Here is a 20,585-nt window from a genome sequence, read left to right on the forward strand (position 1 = left end):
CTCTCCATCAAAAGACAAGCCTTTGGAGTTTTTCAAAAGAAAAAAACTGTGAATGTGAAGAACGGAAGCAATAATTGAAGGCCACCACTTCATCAAATGTGTCTGCCAAAAGCATCCTTCTTAGTGGCTAACCACATTGGTAAAGTTAAGAAGCCCTTTACTAATGAAGAGTTGATCCTGCCTGCTGCTAAGGATATTTGTTATGAATTTTTAGAAGAGGCTGCAGTTGAAATGGTGGCACATGTTCCTCTTTTGGCTAGCACTGTAACTAGACAAACTGATAAAATAGCAGAGGATATTGAGGCACAATAGTTATAAAGGATTAATGAGTCACTGTGGTGTGCAATCCAGGTTGATGAGTGTCTCAAGGTTGACAAGGAGGCAACAATGCTGGTTTTCTTGTGATCTATTTTTTCAGGAGGATGTGCATGAGAATAGGTTGTGTGCACTTCTGTTGCCAACCAACATCACAGTTGTAGAACTATTCAAGTCTTTGAATGATTACATATCAGGAAAATTGAATTGGTCATTCTGTGTCGGTATATGCACAGATGGAGCGGCTGCTGTGTCTGGATGACTTTCTGGTTTCACTATGTCTGAATGTGAACCTACACACTGTGTCATCCATAGAGAAATGCTAGCAAGCTGAAAAATGTCACCTGAACTTAACAGTGTTTTGCAGGATGTGATTAAAATTGTCAACCATATGAAAGTACATGCCTTTAACCCATGTCTGTTTGCACAGCTCTGAAAGAGACAGACACATACATCTATTATACACAGCAGTGAGATGGCTTTCTAAAGGTAGATCACTGGCCAGAGTTTTTGAGTTACAAGAGCCTCTCCAGAAATTTCTTCTAGAAAATCAGTTACCACTGGCAGCACATTTCGGTGACACAGAATAGGTCACAAAACCTGCTTACTTGTGTGACATATTCAACCTGCTCAACAAACTCAATCTGTCACTTTAGGGGAGAGCAACAACTTTTTTCAAGGTACATTCAAAGCCAAACTGGAACTGTGGAGGAAACAAATGAACATTGGGATTTTTGACATTTCAAACACTACCAGAGATTCAGAAAGAGACTGAGCCAGGGCTTTCTTTCTCCCAGCTGGTGCATGATCACCCATCTCAGCTTTCAAAAGAGTTTGAGCATTACTTTCCAACTATAAAAGACCCCTGAACTGGGAAAGAATGGATCCGCAACCCATTTTTTAATAAGACAGGTGAATCAACTTTGTGCTAGAAGAGGATCCACAGCTTGAGAATGCAAATGACGGTGGCCTTAAAATTACATTTGCGAAAACTTCAACTTTCCATACATTTTGGATTAAAGTCAAGGTGGAATATCCTGATATTGTCACAAAAGCACTGAAAATCCTGCTTCCATTTCCCCATATCCTATCTTTATAAAGCAGGGTTTTCTGTAGTGACAGTGACCAAATGAGATTACAGAGTAGACTGGACATAAGCAACATAATTTAGATGTCACTGTCTCCCATCACTCCCACAGGGAATTGTCTAGCTGCAGGAAAACAAGCTCAGGGCTCCCACTGATTCTGCATTATGGTGATTTGTATAATTATTTCATTGTATATCACAATGTAATAATAGAAATAAAGTGCACAATGAATGTAATGTACTTTAATCATCTGGCAACCATCCTCCCCCACACTGGACCATGAAAAAACTGTATTCCATGAAACTGGTCCCTGGTGCCAAAAAGATTTAGGACCTCTGTAATACATCACACCAATAAAATGAAAGGTAAAAATCACCTGCTCATCTCAATAGATGCAGGAAAAGCATTTGACAAAATTCAGTATTATTTTATGATAAAAACCCTTAACATACTGGATATAGTAGGAACATGCCTCAACATAATAAAGGCCATATACAACAAACCCACAGCTAATATTATACAGAATGGAGAGAAAGTGAAAATGTTTCCCTAAGATCAGGAATAAGGCAAGGATGCCCAGTTTTATCACACCTATTCAATACAGTTCTGGAAATCCTAGCTAGAGCAATTAGTCAAGATAAAGAAATAAAAGGCATCCAAATCAGAAAGAAAGAAATAAGTTAAAATGTCATATAGGATCATAATATGATATAGAAAATCCCAAGAATTCAAAATTCCCAACTAATTCAAAAATCTCGGAATTAGTCTAATTTCAGTAAAGTGGCAGGATATATAAATCAATATACAGTGTAGCACTGGTGTATAGTAATGAGCATGGCTGCCTTGCTATGCTAAACATCAACATACAAAATCAATGAAGTATTTGAAGAAGAAATGAACTTATCTCATTTAAAATGGCATCAAAAACAGTAAAATACTTAGGAATAAATTTAACCAAGTAAGTGAAACATCTGTATAATGAAAACTATAAAACTTCACAGAAATTGAAGAGGACAAATGAAATGATATCCCATGCTTACAGAGTGGGAGAATTAATACTGTTAAAGTGGCCATACTACCCAAAGCCATTCACAGATTCAATGCATTACCCATCAATATGCCAAAGACATTCTTCACAGAAATAGAAAAACAATCCTAACACCCTGAATAGCCAAAGCAATCCAGAGAAAAAAGAAGAAGGTGGAGGTATTACCCCTCCAGATTTCAAACTGTACTACAAAACCACACTAATCAACACAGTATGGTGCTAGCACAAAAACAGACACATTGGAAAATGTTTTTTAAAAAAATGTTTAAAAAAAAGAGTTGGTCCAAGTATGTTAAGAGCCAATCCTAGGTAAATATGAATTAATGTTAATTCCCCATTTTCCCACTTATTTTATGTTTATAAGAAGTAGCTTAATGAGATGAATATACATAGCAGAAATACTTTTGGGTCTAAATATCAAAGTTTATTGAAATAAAATATAATCTATAATAAAAAATACTAATAGTGTTACCACTGGTTACAGATTTAAGTATATTAACAAAAAATCAAAAAATGACACTATCTTTGTGGTACAATAACAAACATGAAACTAAAAGTTGAATAATACTGAATAATTCCTTCAGAAATATTTTATACTTTCTCATCTTTGTTCAATATGCCCCTTATAGGAGTATCCTCCAAAAGTGAAACTTCTGAAACTTACTTAGTTTTTAAATTCAAATAGTTTTAGCATAATTAGCATATAAAACAATCATTTTCTTAAAAATTCAGTTCAAACCTAAGCTGAGGAGATGCTTTTAGATGTTTTTATTCAAAAACTGTATTTCAATGCTCTTTTCTATCAACCTCTAGGGCTGCGATTATTCTACAACTGGAATTCAAGCTGGTCATAAAGCAAAACAGATGTATTATTTCAGAAGCAGAAAGGGCATTAAGATAGTAAAGGAAAGAAGGAGAAAAAAATAGGCACTCGTACACAGTCGATATATTTAAACTTTTTGAGAACTCTGTTTCAGTTGGCCAGTCTTGGCCTGGTACAGAGATCTATCACAGCAACCTCCTGACCCAAATAGCTGGACAATAAAGTGGGAGAATAAGAAAACCTTTTTTCTTGTTATATTTCAAGATCACTTTCTCTGTAGTCGTTACACCACTTCACTTGCTAGGCCCCCAAATATGTGCCACATCCCAATTATTCTGTACAATTCAAGGAAAAAAGACACATGTACTAACTTTAGGAAATTACTTTCAGGGTACCTCTGAAGTTTCACAAGTGAAGATTATGCCTTTGCTGATTGTTGGGTAGCAAGCACACATCAGTCTCCGATCATATTATCCTACTTGTGATGTGTGGATCTGTAAAAACAATAGTTATCATTTTATTAAGAAAACAGCATTTTAACAAAAACCACTGGAAGCTTTTCAAATTCTCATCTTTAAAAATCTGTAAAGCTCTAGGATATCCTATATACCCTGGAAAAAATGGCTATTTCATTCAACTACCATGTAAAAAACAACAAAAACAGATAAAATTGAGAGACATATAGGACAGATTAAACGCCAGTCTTAATCTTAAAACACATTTCATTAGTTAGAACTGTTCTGCAGGGTATTTCAGTTATAATACTCATTTGGACAGGTCTTTGATTTGAGAATTTAAATGGGTATTTCATAGTTTCCTGAATTCTTACTTAAAGCTGTAACTACACTAGCGCCAAAGAAGTCAGGATCACCTTCAGAAATATTTTGCTTTGTCTACCATCTAATCTAGGGTGCCTCTGCCTTTCAGGATACTGCAATAAGGATAGATAAAAATTCTTTGAAGTTAATCGTGACAAATTATTAAGTGGTTTGAAGGAATTCTTAGGGTTAATATCAGACTAAGTAGAGACATTGTAACATAGTACTACAACTTTTTGATCTTTAAATCTACAGTGGTTTAAAGCTTAGGTTTTATGTTTCTGCCATGGTATTTTAACACCTTTTCTGGGACAGTCCTATGCTGTAAAAAAAATTTATTATAGGTAGACAAGTCTAAATCTCACTCTTTCTCAGGTCAACAGTATAAAGCTAAGCTTGAGGCAACAGTTGAACACTTTTGCCCTGCATTATGAGTTGAATTTTTTTTGAGATCAGAAAAGGAAAGTTAGACATTAGAATCCTTCATGTAAAATACATATACGCATATCACAATTTACTAAACTCTAATTTCTAACAGCAGAAACAATGGGATTAAGAAAGAGACATGCATGAGTTAAAATTTAGATAAATCTTCAAAATAAATTAACAGGGTCCTGCAATTTGTCCCTTTAGACTGCATTATCTCTGTATTGCAGTATATTTTATTCGAGAAGCCTTTGATTATAATTTTAGTTTTAAAGTGAAACTCCAAAAGAGTAACCACAATTTTTCATGTTTTCCCAAGTGTCGGTCATCTGTAAAAATGACACTCAATAACTAAAGGACCTAAGAACTGAACTCTGATTGCAGTTAGTTCTTTTACTATTTTTGGTTACTTTCTAATAGAAATTTAACTGTATATTGTCAAATAACAGTTTATAGTTAAAAAAATAATAATAATTTAAATAATCCTAAAAAGGACAGTACATGAGAGATCTAAATGAATTTCATCCAGCAAAAAAGTTTACATATATGTATCAGTAATCTGATCTCACTGTACTTTGTTCCATGAAGGAACAGAATCTAAATATTTAGATATATTAAAGATACTGGAAAAAATAGATTTTCAATGCTTTTATACTCCCAAATACTCTTGGTTTTGATTCTGTAGCCCTACAGAACACAAAAGCAACTGTAAAATTCTACATGTGTGGAAGAGGGAATTTCCTGGTGTCCAGTGGTTAAGATTCAGCACTTCCACTGCAGGGGGCATGGGTTTGATCCCTGGTTTGGGAATTAAGATCCCACATACTGTGCAGTGCAGTAAAACAAAACAAACACACACCTAGGAAGAGATGATGCCATACTCAAACACAAGACAACTCTCCACACTTTAACAGCATTCAGAAAAATCTGGCTTTAGAAATATTGCCATTGGGGGAAAAAACCTACACATTCAAGAGCAAAAGGTGTGTAATATTTATGATTATTTCAATAATACCCTGTGCTTATACTATGCCCTATATTTGAAGGTGCAAAGCACTAAAAACGAGTACTCTTTAGATACATAGAGTAAACTGAGGCACAGTAAATTTGCTGAAGGCAGGATAAAAGCCAGGTTTTCACACAAAATGCTTCAGAATTTCACATTTCCCATTCCTTAAAATACAAATTATATGCTATCTTTAATGCCATCTTATTTTTAATCAAATTTTAGTAAATTTATTATTAGGGTTTAAGTTGTATGTCCAAATATTTTGTGATAGGTAAAAGCCATAAGCTTTCCATCATGTTTTACTATAACTTCATTTAATAGGAAAGCTAAATGAAATGCCATCAATTTGCTTTTTTTTAAAAAATAAATGATTTGCTTTAGGACAGCTCTAGAAATTCTTGCCTTGATTTTTGTCCAGCAGAATTTTATAAGTATCTGCTTGAAAGGCCAACATTAATATAGTTCTCTTCTTAAATATATATTTGACTTCTAGTCCTCTTTCCTCTCGAGATATTTTGTCTCTTAGTGAACTGAGCTGGTTATTCATTGAAAACAAAATGTTACGGTTTTGTGAAGGTACAAAATGGTTAATGTTGGATTCAATCAATCTGATAGTACACTGCTTGTTAATTAAGCTAAGATCAAGAAGTATGGGGAAGAATTCAAAACATAATGTGGGGTAAATAGTCAAATACTAGAGATGTGAGACAGAAAATATATCCCAAAGCCTAATTCTAATACTTAAATCTATGTCTCATTCAACTACTTACTGGACAACTTGAAACATGAAATAAGTTACTTTACCTATGCACATTGAACTAGCATTTTACAGGAAGCAGCCAAATGCCAGTTTTAACTGCCTCAAATAGCTTGGTGTGTGTATGCTTACAATGATGAGTCTTAAATTTGTGGAAAGTTCCTAGATTCCCTTGAGAATCTATTAGAAGTCATAGATCCTTGCTTCAGAAATACACACACACACACACAAAACACAATATTTAAGTGTCAATAACACTGTAAATCACAGCACTGTTGATTCAATGGGATTGGCATGAGAAAATTTTCATACTGTTAATAAAGACTGGTCACTAACCTTAAGGAACAGTCTTTGAAAGTACGAGAAAGTTCAACGACCGTATCCATTCATTCATCTGCCTCTTTTGCTAGCTCTAATGGTGACTGGTTTATGCAAATGTGCCTCTAATCTAGCCTATAAATCTTAAAAACAAAATTGTTTACGTTCTAATTTCTGCTAGTCTTATACATGTAACAATTTTCAAGCATTACAAAATACTGTGAAGGAAAGACTAATAAACCACTATCAAATTCCAATATACCCAAACCAACAATGAAATGTATGAATATGTAATTTGTTGACTTGAGCAAAATAAAAACATAATCACTCTAAATTCTTTTTTACTTTCAAGGATGCAAAACCAGATCTCTAAGAGATTTTTTTAACAGAATTAAACATTTAATTTTCCTCCCACAGTATTCAAAGTAAACATTTTATCATTATTACTCTTGGTATACCAAACTGAATTCCAGGAATGTAAGAAAGCCCAACTGGGAAATATTACATAGAAAAAGGCTGAATTAACAAACACATTACATTTCTTACTTATTTCTTATAATTATACACTGACATTTACTTATCTGATAGCAGCACTGCTGGTTTTGAGTAAATTTTTTTTCCTTCAATGGGAATGCAGAATGGCAGTGTTGTCTTTGGAACAAATTAAGAAGACAGTAACAACTAACAGAGGAATAACTTCTACACATATGCTTTTCAAGGGCAATGAATAGTTAAGAATATAATTATGGAAAAGCATGCCTCAAATACGTTTTTAAAAATTTCTCATGATTTATTGTTTTGTTTCTTAATAAAATATAATGCACCGACACTACTATCTGTTCTGGGAAAAACAAACTGTGAGGTTTGAGTTTCCTCCTTTAACCAACAGAGTGATATCAAGAATAAACTTGGCCTAAGAATCAACTTGTTTGAGCTAATAGAGAACTGTGTAGTACATCTTATATCTGATTACTTGAGCAATATATGCATATTCTGGGTTACGGTCAAGAGGCTCACCAAATATTTTGTATGAAAGTTTTATAAACCAAATAGGTTCTCTGATGACTTATCATGCTAGCACGTGAAATCTGAAGGAATAACAAATGGTATAACATAAAGAGACATGTGATACAGGCGGACATAAAAGATACAGCTTGACCCTGAATATTTCCCTTAGAATAACTTCATCCATAAATAAGACTTTACTTTTTACATATAGATTTATCCTACAACTAGTCTTGGATCACAGAGACTGTTAAGGACATAGCTTAAGAAATCAAGACTACATTTTTTTTTTTTGTAGTCTTTCGTCCCCCCAGACCACAAAAAGCATTCTCTAAGTGGATGCTCAGGTTAAATTAAGATGCTCTTGAACAGACAAATTTACTGAGGCTTAGAATGTAAATCACATAACTACTTACAGCAGCAATAGTCTTTTCAAAATGACTAAAACAAATTTTTAAATATAAAGCATATCAAAAGGACTATCAAGGATAGTTTTCCAAACTATAGAAATACAGGAAAATATGTGTTGCCTCATAATAAAGTTCAATAAATATTCTTTCTGAATCCTAGAAACACTATAAGATGTTATAGGTTATTTGGTTCTCATAAGTTAGAAAAATCTTGATTGTTTCTACATAAATTCCTCCAAGTTCTTACCTATCGTCAAACAGATTTTTAATAATGCTTTTCCACTAGACTCAGAGATTATCTCTGTCTAACATCCTTTCAGAAATGTGCTTTTTTTAATTTAATAAGTATACTTAATTTTCTACAAAATAAACATGATTTAAATTTTAAGGTTCAAGGTAATTATAGAAAAAGGTAGACACTGAACTATCTCTTTTTGTACATCCCTATATTTACAAGGGCTAGCATCCACTATGGTTTCCTCTTTATACTCACTTGTCACACTGAATAAATAGTAACTGTGGTCCAAGTAACCTATATTAAAGATTTTAAAACTCCTCAAAATTTTACAATACAACAAAGTTATTAAGATCTGACTTTGATGAGTATTAGTGTTATGTAATTTTGTTACTGGAAAAGAAATAAAATCTTTATTTTTTTTTTCTATCTAAATTAAATCCAAGTTCCACTATCAGTTTCTCAAGGTATATCTAAAATGTACATTCCTAAAGAAAGGTAAAGCTGTTCAAGGGCTGAACTAGTCCAATATACAACTGAGGGTTATTTATTCTTATTATTTTTGTCTTTTTTTTTCTTTTTAAATCTATATTAAACCCCTGGTTTCTCATGGATCAGATCATAATTTAACATTGTAAAAATTAATTTAAGAAACTATTGTGCTAATATTTAGATTTGAGGAAGGAATCAGACAAAATCAATTATCTCTATTGTTAGAACAGAAGATGAAATAGCTTACTAACTGATATGAGTTATGAATGTCACTATGACACAAAATTTGCTGTTATTTACGTATTTGGCTACAAGTGCATTATTTTTCATGAATGACAACACAGCATTTCCAACTTGTAACATGAAACTCCAGCTCATAAAGAGTGTACTTGTGATTTTAAAAAGTCTGATTGTAATTAAGTAACAACCTTTCCCCTGATAAACATGAACAAAACCCATTGGGAAATCAGGCACAGACGGTATTTATCGGTTTTTCTTCCTTTCCTCCTATGGTTGTTTCTGAAGACACACAGATGGCTCCAACAGAATCCACTTGTTACAAAATGACACAGCTATTTTTCTCCTTTTCCTTTTCTTTATCTTTTTCTCGTGGTTCCTTTCGTTTACGTTCACTGTTTCCAGATTGTCTGCCACTTGACGGAGAGGCTTGTGCTGGCTGGCTTTGCTTTAAGGAAAATAAACAGGAAGAAATTATCACAATTTTTCTAAGATGCTTAAGCAGAGTTACCTAGAAAGAAAAACCATGAGAGTGAAAGGAATCATTAATGGAAAAAAACTGGTATATAAATTTTTAATGTTATATGGTATCTGCGTAATTGCCTCTATCATTCAGAATAGATATAATTAATGTATCCATTATTGTAAGTAAATAAACAATAAATAACATGTAGCATTATATCGCCTAAAGATTCAATTTAAAGACAATTTATGTTAAAGTTTGGGACAGTTAAAGAAAGTGACACCTTTCTGGCAAACTATAGTAGTTCTCCAAGATTTTATTACACATACTATAACAAACAGATTTTAAAAGGAGGGAAAAAGAAACTGAGGACTTGGTGTGAAATGTGTATTCTGTGAAATAAGAGAACTTCAGTGAAAAGCTAACCATAACATGGTAGGTTTTAACTTTTAAGCTTGGAGTAATCAATATTTGAGCTAGAAAGAGAAATGTTATACCTATGTTAATAGAGACCTCTATATTTAAAGTTTCATCATAACTTAAAAGACATCATGCTTCCTAGTACACCTAAATCAAAGGAACAGTTGTAGCATGGTACAGTTAAACATAAAAGAAGGAGAATTTTTTTTTCATTTAATGAGATTTAACTAATAGAAACACCTTAGTCATATTTCCAGTGCTTACAACATTTAACTGGGAAAAGGGAAGAGTGGAAAGGTGCTAATAACCTTTGTTGAATACTCAGCACATGCTAGACATTGGATTAAGTGCAACATTATTTGCTCTTAACCACAAACCTAAAAGTTAAGTATTATCTTCTACTTTATAAATAGGGAAAATGAGGCTAAGAGAGGTAGAGGACTTTGCCCATGGTGTACCTAGTAAGGGGAGACAGAAGCAGAAAATGCAAATCCACATTTATCTGGCTCCAAAGTCCATTCTTTCCAGCAGTACTTCATACTGCCTTCTAACTGATAGGAAAGATCTGTTCAAATTGGTTTATATTGTATGAAGCTATTAAGAATTTAATTTAGAAAATCTTGCAATCAAAACCTCAGAAAAAATAAATTTAACTAAATTAGAAATATATTAAGATAATCACAAACTTAGGACTGTGTCATAAAACCCATGGATGCTAAAATGCTAACAGAGTCAATACCTAACTTAAAAGTTTTGATCTCAGCACACATTTCTTTATTGCTAAAATGATCCTTGTATTTCAGAGTCAGAACGCTAGTCTTTACCGGGGCCTGTGTAGAAGCAGAGGCAGAAGCAGATGCAGCAGCTGCTGCCGCTTGCTCCTGTTCCTGGTAATACTGAGAAGCTCGTCGATCCTCTTCTTCTTGGAGTTTCTTTGCTAGTTCCAAATCACTGATTCCTTCAGGTATTTGTTCCCAATTGATCTCTTGGCTCTGCTGTTCTTGTTGTAAAGATAAAGCCATAAGATAGTCCTAAGAAATTAAATGATAACCATCTTTAGCTGTGAGATTTTACCCAAGAACTAATGTGTATAAATACAGAGATTATATCTACAAATCTATGAAAATGGCTTTTGAAAAACATACTAGATGTTAAATATAAAAGTTTATTATTTATGTTTGGGAAATAGTATTATTTCAGGAATACTGCCATTGTTATCAATATTTTAAAAATTCTTTAAAAATTCATTCAAAATTCTTTCTAGAAGCAGTATATAAGGCATTCAAGAAAGTTTATAAAGGAGAGAAGCACAGGTCTATAGAAAATTGATACAAAATAAAAAAGCATAAATAGGAGAGTTAAGATTACCATATCATCATCACAGAGTCAACTACTGTTAACAATTAATATATAATTCATCTTGGTTTTTTCTATATTCACATACGGATTCAAACACATCTTCCAACTCCTGAAACTATCATAATCTATTTTCTATTTAATAGCATAAAAGTCTTCTGTTTTAAAGAAATCGTAAACATAGACCCAAATTATTTATTAAATAATATTCCAAAGACAATTTTTAAAGCCAATGTAGCTGTCCACCAAACAATCATATTCAATTACTTAATTACGCTCTTCTTCCTCCTACATACGCACTCAGATTATTTCCTATGAGATAAAGTGACACATCTTTGGTCAAAAGTTATACATCTAACTTAATATCCACTTTTATTACGAAATTAGTGCTGAATGAAACTTGACTATTCTGTGCACCTCCCCCAGCACACTCTCAAAGAGAATTATAAATAATCACAGAAGTTATGTAAAAGGTCATTGCCTGTGAACACTTTGTACTATCTAGCAGGATCATCTTAGAGGCATCAAGAAATTGTCCTTCACATTTTTCTCCTGGATTCTTCAAACTCCACTCTTTGTCAAGACTTTGATACTTAAAAAAAGTATTTATTTTTATTTATTCACTTATTTGGCTGCACTGGGTCCTAGCTGTGGCAAGGGAGATCTTTAGTTGATGCACATGGGATCTTCAATCTGACATGCAGGATCATTTTTCAGTTGTGGCATGTGAACTCTTAGTAACAGCATGTGGGATCTAGTCCCCTAAGCAGGGATTGAACCTGGGCCCCCTGCCTTGGGACCATGAAATCTTAGCCACTGGACCACCAGCAAAGACCCCCTTCTTTGTTACTTTGCAAACAATATCATATGTATATTCTCAAGATCTTACGACTAGATTACTGTGGCCATCTACTGCTTTACTACAATCCCTCTGTGCCAATATTTTTTATATACAGTGGTTTAAAAATCTTGTATATTTCTCTTAAATAACATTTAAAAACAATGCCCCTGTATACCTTCTGGAGGAAAATGAGTATGGATTACTATGGATGTTTGTCAAAGCAAAGTTGAGAGTCCTAGAAAGATTAGCATTTGTTTGAATCAAGTATTCTTTTGTCCATTCACAGCCTGCTATTCAAACTGCCATTACAGAACTTATATATTAGTTGGTAAAATACCTGCTTCCCCAACTGACTGCCAAATCTCTGAGAACAGGACAGAATGATTTATCTTTGTGTCCCCATGACCTAGTTACAGTGTTCAATACAACTGCTCAATGAATACTGGTTAAATGAACACAGTCTCTATGCACTTAAATTGTTATCAGCAAAACATGTGCCAACTGTTTAACATAATCATATTTCTGTCTCAGTTAAAGAAAATGTCACATCACTGTTAGACTTCTAGTAATAAACACAACTGTGGCTCTAAGCCTACCCGCCAACAAGCAAAAATTTCATTTATCTCAGTTCTAAACAAGAATTCTACCAGCAGTGCAGCTCCCACTGTAGAAGTATCTGTTCCTCCTTACCTTGACTCTAAGGCTTAGAACAGCCCCTACTCTTTACCCAGGGCATGCAATCTTGAAGACTCCCTCTGCTCTACTTTTTTCTGACTAACCAAAATAGATCTCAAATATGTACTCATCTCTTCGTTTCTACCACTAAGGCTAAGCAAATTGCTAGTTTGCTTACACCAGTGTCCTTCCTATGCATTTGCCACATAGCAGGTTTTTAAAAAGGTAAAGTAGTGCTTCCTTTGGCAGCATATATACTAAAATTGGAATGACACAGAGAAGATTAACATGGCCCCTATGCAAGGATGACATGCAAACTTGAAAAGCATTCCATATTTTTTACAGAAGTAGAAATATACTGTTGTACATATGAAACATATAATGTTATAAACTAATGTTACCTCACTTTAAAAAAAAGGTAAAGTAAAGATCATTGTCACTTCCATGTTTAATACCTGGCATATCTTCCCTCCTACAATTAGAACAAAATTCAAACTCTTTACCACAACCTTCACAGTTCAATATAATCAGGCCTTCTGAACCAAAGTGTACAATTAATGTAGAATAATCATTTAGCTATTTAGTAAGTATCAGAATTTCACAAGTATTGATATATTAATTAACAAATCTTTAGTTCAAAATTCTGAATAACTAAATTCATATTTGAAAGGAATGAGCATTTAACAATAAAACAATATGAAGATAAAACAACATATTTACCTGATCTATCTGATCTTGTTGTCCTCTGTATACAGTTTCAGGATCTGAAGGAGGCCGCAGATGAAATTCTGAGTCACAGAAATTTCCATCACCATCAACATTGTGTAGGCTTTCCCAAACAACTTTTTCTTCAGTGAGAAATCCTTGGTCTGTTACCAACAAATATAGTAGACCCTTAATAAGAAATAAGAAAAAGGACTGTTAAATTGATTAAAACTAGTTAAAAAAATTTATAATTTAAAAGAAATTCTATAATCTGTTTAAAATATAATTCTACTAATTTCCTGTTATGTCATCCTACTGCGTGACATAATAAATAGTAGACCAAGTAGATAACTTACTTGCTCACTGAGTTATATCCACTTGACTTTGAATATAGTTTATAATTGCTATACCATAGTATAATGAGAATTAGGAGTTCTTGGCATCTCAACTAATTCATAACTTATAAACAGCCCCTTGGGGTTTTTTAATCTCCTTTCACAAAATAGAAAAATACTAGACATTAAGTCCCTAAAAAATACATCAAATAACAAGATACAGTATAATAAAATTATATAATATTGCCTATTTCTTAAAAACTTAAGCCTATATCACTAATCCAATCCATATCAATTTTTCCCTCTCTGCTCCAATTGCTGCTCTTAATTTATACAGCAATGGTACTTTGTACTTTTTTTTATTGTAGCACTGAATCATACTATACAATGATTATGTTTTCCTCCTTGCTCTCCAGACTATATAATCTATCTCTTGGCCTACTATAGGCTGTCTCATAAAGCTGGAGTCTAATATTTATTGAATCAGTGTATTCATAATGTTTTTATAGTCATTATCATAGAATTTAGCATTGATCTCTAACTGTTCATATGCATCAGTTCTAATTCCAATCATATATAAAGGGTCCCTAGTATAATGCTTGTAAGCAATTTTTTCTTCAGATTTGCCAAGGACAAGACTTTCAATTACTTAGAGTTCCCACTGGTTAATATAGTGTTTATAACTGCACAAGAATCATACTTATCAAGTTTTCACTTGTACACAATCTTAATAATTAATAATAAGAAATTCCTTTAAAGAATCTTGTGGTATGTGTAGCAAAATTACTGAATAAATTCTGAAGCTTAAAAAAAAAAAACCTAAGTAGTTACTCTTGAACATTTACTATGTGTCCAGCCCTGTGAGACACAGCGCTTCCTAGAGCACAAAGTCTTTCCTATTGTCTAGTAGCAGTTACATTCAAGAATCAGCTGTAGACACAGATTAATTTATAAGGTCACTGAAATGACTACAGCAACATGAAAAGTATTTATAAAGAAAAACATATTGGTATAAAGTTTAAAGATACTATTTTAAGCAAAAATTAAGTCCAGGATCATTTTTTTAAAAATCAGGTATGTTCCAATTTATCAAATATTGAGTGCCTGCCATATGCTCAGCACTATGCTAAGTGCTTTAGGATTCATATCATAGATAGTAATGATCCCACCTTACTCTGTTATTAGGTCCTCCTTTTCTGTGATTCCACAGAATTCTGGACTTAACACTATTACAGCACTTCATACACTGAATTATCATTGTCTCTTTACTTACTTCTCTCTACTAATACATTTCAGGCTTGACCTAACATATTTTTAATACTCAGTTAGGGTCTACCTTGTTCTAGGATAATTTAAAAGAAAAAACTTAATTTTCCACTGAACAAGTCTGACCCTTTTGTTTAATACTTATCACAATGCATTTCAACATATTATACAATATATAAGTTTTACAATTTATTCTATGTAGGTTGTATATTATTTTAGCTGTTGGGAAGGAACTATAATCTTATCAATAATTTTTCTCCAAATGACACTTTAGGAAAGGTAAATTCTAGGAGGGTTTTTATGAAAGCTATTGCTATCCATAGCACATGAATATTTAAATGTTTTAATTAAAAGGGTAGTCATTTCATGCATATCTAACCTATCTTCTTGTGGACACCAGCCTCAATTTCTTCCTCTTTTAGATGTTGACATTTATCAAAAAAGTCTATAATTGGTCCACTGACAACAATGCTGGTTATTACTTAACAGTTCCTTGACATAACTGCAGTGTAAAATAGCAAAGCACATATCCATGCTGTACTGAATACTTTAGGTTCATTTATTTCTGACAGTCTACAATTAGATTACCACTAAGAATATTTCTTGGGAATTCCCTGGCCGTCCAGTGGTTAGGAAACAATGTTTTCACTGCTGTGGCCTGGGTTCAATCCCTAGTTGGGAAACTAAGATCCCGCAAACCATGTGGTGTGGCTAAAAAGGAAGGAAAATAAAATTTCTTGCTTTTGTATCCTAGCACTTGTCATATTATCTAGCCAAAGTTTGCATCTCTAACCTTAAATCTTCTTCCCAATCTCACTCACCAGTCTCTAAAATATTAATTTCATCAAAAATACAAAATACATATATTAAATTTGTAGATTATTAATATATAAAATGTACATTATGTGAAATAAATTAGACAATTTTTATATTTTTTTTAAAAATGGCAGTTTTAACCATTAAAGACTGAACAAAAATCTATTCTATGTAAAATACTCTAATAATTTTATACAGAGTATATATTATTTGTATTAACAATATACATAAAGCCATCACATTTTGTAGATTGGCAAAACAGAAGAAAATCTAATAATGTAATGCAAAAGTTAAGCAATTTCAGCCTTAAAATACAAAGGAAAGCACTGCTAGTCCTGGTTAACTAGGTTGGATTTGAATTATTTAAAGCCTGGTCTCTCGGATGTAAAGTGGGAATAATAATATCCACTCCTCACAGGGGAGTTGTGAAAATTAAATGAGATAATGATATGGGTACCAGAAAGCATAAAAATCTTTTCTACAAATCACAGTAAAAATAAGCCCCATTAACAGAATAATACACTTACAGATACTTTTGACTGACTGCCAATTTATTATAGACTGGTAGTTTATTATTATTATAGGTCCCTAGTTATAGACATCATTTATCTATACAGTGTTGAGAAAATATTCTATCCAGATATTAAATTTATTTTTTGTTGAAAAGTATATCTAGAATTCCACGGAATGAACTGTGTTTCTACTTTAGGTGTTCCAAAGAGGTTACAGAAGCAGGAAGATACAAAATAAAGTGATCATAAAATATGAATGCATAAAATGGCCCTAAAAATCTCAGGGTCCTTCAAAAGTGAAATGTTAGAAAACTTCCTGTTCCTGATCAGTAAATGATCTTGCCTTCCACACAATAGAAAACAGAAGTATTGAAACAATAACTTTCTCTATTTCCTGCCATCAAATCTATAAACCTACCTGTAGCCATTGTTGTTATTTGTTGTTCAGTCGCTCAGCCGTATCTGACTCTTTGCTACCCCCATGAACTGCAGCACCATAGACTTCCCTGTTCACTCAAACTCAAGTCCATTAAGTTGGTGATGCCGTCCAGCCATCTCATCCTCTGTCGCCCCCTTCTCTTCCTGCCTTCAATCTTTCCCAGCATCAGGGTCTTTTCCAATGAATCAGCTCTTCCCATTCAGGTGGCCAAAGTACTGGAGTTTCAACTTCAGCATCAGTGCTTCCAATGAATATTCAGGGTTGATTTCCTTTAGGATTCACTGGTTTGATCTTGTAGTCCAAGGGACTCTCAAAAGTCTTCTCCAACACCATAGCATCAACTCTTCAGCATGCAGCCTTCTTTATGGTCCAACTCTCACATGTATACATGACTACTGGAAAAACCATAGCTTTGACTATATGGACCTTTGTCGGCGAAGTGATGTCACTGTTTTTCTTCCAAAGAGGAAGTGTCTTTTAATTTCATGGCTGCAGTCACCATCCACAGTGATTCTGGAGCCCAGGAAAATAAAATCTGTCACTGTTTCCACTTTTTCCCCATCTATTTGCCATGAAGTGATGGGACCGGATGCCACGATCTTAAGTTTTCTTTTTTTTTTTTTTTATCTTAAGTTTTCTGAATGTTGAGTTTTAACCCAGCTTTTTCACTCTCATCTTTCACTCTCATCAAGAGGCTTTTTAGCTCTTTGCTTTCTGTCACTAGGGTGGTAACACCTGCATATCTGAGGTTGTTGATATTTCTTCCAGCAATCTTGATTCCAGCTTATGAGTCAACCAGCCTGACATTTTGCATGATGTACTCTGTATATAAGTTAAATAAGCAGGGTGACAATAGACAACCTTGACGTACTTCTTTCCCAATTTGGACAGCTGTCCATGTAAGGTTCTAACTATTGCTTTCCATCCTGCATACAGGTTTCTCAGGAGACAGGTAAGGTGGTCTGGTATTCCCACCTCTTTAAGAATTTTTCATTATTTTTTGTGATCCACACAGTCAAAGGCTTTAGTATAGTCAATGAAGCAGAAGTAGATGTATTTTTGGAATCCCTTTGCTTTCTCTATGATCCAATGAATGCTGGCAATTTGATCCCTCAGAAAATGTCCAAACTACCATACAATTGCACTCATTTCGCATGCTAGCAAGGTAATGCTCAAAATCCTTCAAGCTGGGCTTTAGCAGTATATGAACCGAGAACTTCAGATATACAAGCTGCATTTAGAAAAGGCAGACTAACCTATAGTCATACTCACAGTCTATTCTTTCCCTTCTTTATGATGAAGAGGTCTCTTTTAAAATCAAAGGTCAATCCCTTTCACCTATGAAAATGTCTATCCTTTCTCATCTTCCTTATGATGGCCATTCTATTTATCTGTTGATGGACACTTACGCTGCTTCATGTCTTGGCTATTATAAATAGTGCTGCTATGAACACAGGGGTGCATGTACCTTTTTCAACTAGGGTTTTTGTCTTTTCTGGATACACACCCAGGAGTGGAATTGTTGGATCATATGGTAGTTCTATTCTTAGTTTTTTAAGGAATCTTCATACTGTTTTCCATAGTAGGTATACCAATTTACTTTCCCACCAACAGTTTACCCTTTTTCCCACACCCTCTCTAGCATTTATTATTTGTAAACTTTTTGATGATGACCATTCTGACCAGTGTGAGTGATGTCTCATTGTGGCTTTCATTTGCACTTCCCTAATAATTAGCAGTTTTGAGCATCTTTTCATATGCCTGTTGGCCATTTACATGTCTTTTTGGAGAAATGTCTATTTAGGTCTTCTGCTAGTTTTTGATTGGGTTTTTTTTTTTAATTGAGTTGTATGAGTTCTTTGTATGTTTTGGAAATTAACCCCTTATATGACACAACATTTGCAAATGTTTTCTCCCATTCACTGGGTTGCCTTTTTGTTATTGATTTCCTACACTGTGCAAAAGCTTTTAAATTTGATTTGTTCATCTTTGCTTTTATTTCTTTCACCTTGGGAGATTGATCTAAGAAAATACTGCTGTGATTTATCAAAGAATGTTTCACCTATGTTTTTTTCTAGGTAATGGTCTCGTAGAATGAATTTGGTAATGTTCCCTCCTCTTCAGTCTTCTGGAATAGTTTGAGAAAGATAAGTTCTTTGTATGTTTGGTAGAATTCTTCAGTAAAACTATCTAGTCTGGGCTTTTGGGGAGTTTTTTGATGTTGTCATTGTTCCAAAAAAAATTTTTTCTTTAACAGATTCTGTTTTACTTCTAGTGATCAGTCTGTTCAAAGTATGTTTCTTCTTACTCAGTTTTAGCAAGCAGTAGGTTTATAAAAACTTGCCCATTTTTTCAAGGTTGTCCCAATTTGGTGGCACAGGAGTTTTATGGTGTCATGTCTTACATTTAAGTCTTTAAGTCATTTTGAGTTTATTTTTGTATATGGTGTGAGGGAATGTTCTAACTTCATTGATTTACATGCATCTGTCCAACTTTCCCAACACTACTTCCTAAAGAAACTGCCTTTTCTCCATTGGCTATTCTTGTTTCCTTTGTCGAAGATTAATTGACCATAGGTGTGTGAGTTTATTCCTGTGTTCTTTATCTTGTTCCACTGGATCCATATTTCTGTTTTTCTGCCAATTCCATGCTTTTTTTCCCCCCATGCTTTTTGATGACTGTAGCTTTGTGGTATTCTAAAGTCTGGGAGGATTATGCCTACAGTTGTTCTTTTTCTTCAGGATTCCTTTGGCAATTCTGAGTCTTTTGTGGTTCCTTATAAATTTTAGGAATGCTTGTTCTAATTCTGCAGAAAATGTCATGGGTTATTTGAAAGGGATTGTATTAAATCTGTAGATTGCTTTGGGTAGTATGGCCATTTTAATAATATGAATTCTTCCATCCAAGAGCACAGGATCTCTTTCCATTTCTTTGAATTGGCTTCAATTTCCTTTACCAATGTTTTACAGTTCTCAGTATACAGGTCTTTCACTTCCTTGGTTAGGTTTATTTCTAGGTTTGTTTGTTTGGAGGGGTTTCTAGATAAAATTTTAAACAGGACTTTAAAAAAATATTTCTGATACTTGTTGGTTTAAAGAAATTCAACACATTTCTGTATATTAATATGGTATCTTACTACCTTACTGAACTTATTTACTGGATCTAATAGTTTTTGTGTGGTGGCTTTATGGTTTTCTGTATAAAGAATCATGTCATCTGCATAGCATGACAGTTTTACCTCTCTCCTTCCAATATGGATACCATTTATTTACTTTTCTCATCTGTTTGCTGTGGCCAGAACTTCCAATACTATGTTGAATAAAAGTGATGAGAGCAGGCATCCTTGCCTTGTTCCTAAATTCAGTAGAAAGGTTTTCAGCTTTTCACCATTGAGTATTATATTGGCTATGGGTTTGTCATAAATGACTTTTATTATGTTGAGATATGTTTCCTCTATACTCACTTTATTGATATTAAAAAAATAATAATTTTATTTATTTATTTTTGGCTGCACTAGATCTTTGTTGCTATGCAGGTTTTTCTCTAGATGTGGCAAGCATCTAGAGAATGAAGCTACTATTCATTATAATACATGGGCTTCTCTTGTGGAGCACAGGCTCTAGCGCGCACAGGATTCAGTAGCTGTGGTATGTGGGTTCGGCAGTTGTGGTTCCCAGGTTCTAGAGGACAGGCTCAACAGTTGTGTTGCTTGGGCTTAGCTGTTCCACAGCAAGTGGGATCTTCCCAGATCAGGGATCGAACCCCTATTTCCTACA

At 33.7% G+C, this 20,585-nt stretch overlaps 1 protein-coding gene and 1 non-coding gene across 3 annotated transcripts in view; one reads left to right on the forward strand and one right to left on the reverse strand.

Moving 5' to 3' along the window:
- Positions 1 to 2,853: 2,853 nt before the first annotated feature.
- The window catches only part of MINDY2 (MINDY lysine 48 deubiquitinase 2), a 75,895-nt gene continuing 58,163 nt past the window's right edge, over positions 2,854 to 20,585 (reverse strand). For both annotated transcript variants that reach the window (XM_043471835.1, XM_043471834.1), the window contains 3 exons: positions 13,457 to 13,630; positions 10,689 to 10,895; positions 2,854 to 9,429 (listed from right to left, as the gene is read on the reverse strand). In XM_043471835.1, coding sequence (XP_043327770.1) covers positions 9,301 to 9,429; positions 10,689 to 10,895; positions 13,457 to 13,630 — 510 coding nt within the window. In that variant the 3' untranslated portion in view covers positions 2,854 to 9,300. The remainder of the gene's footprint in view (positions 9,430 to 10,688; positions 10,896 to 13,456; positions 13,631 to 20,585) is intronic.
- LOC122444401 lies at positions 12,970 to 13,076 on the forward strand. The gene has a single exon (XR_006270244.1). It is a non-coding gene; the product is annotated as a U6 spliceosomal RNA (small nuclear RNA).

The sequence above is a fragment of the Cervus canadensis genome, chromosome 6 (genome assembly GCF_019320065.1).
Source record: "Cervus canadensis isolate Bull #8, Minnesota chromosome 6, ASM1932006v1, whole genome shotgun sequence".
Taxonomy (NCBI): domain Eukaryota; kingdom Metazoa; phylum Chordata; class Mammalia; order Artiodactyla; family Cervidae; genus Cervus; species Cervus canadensis.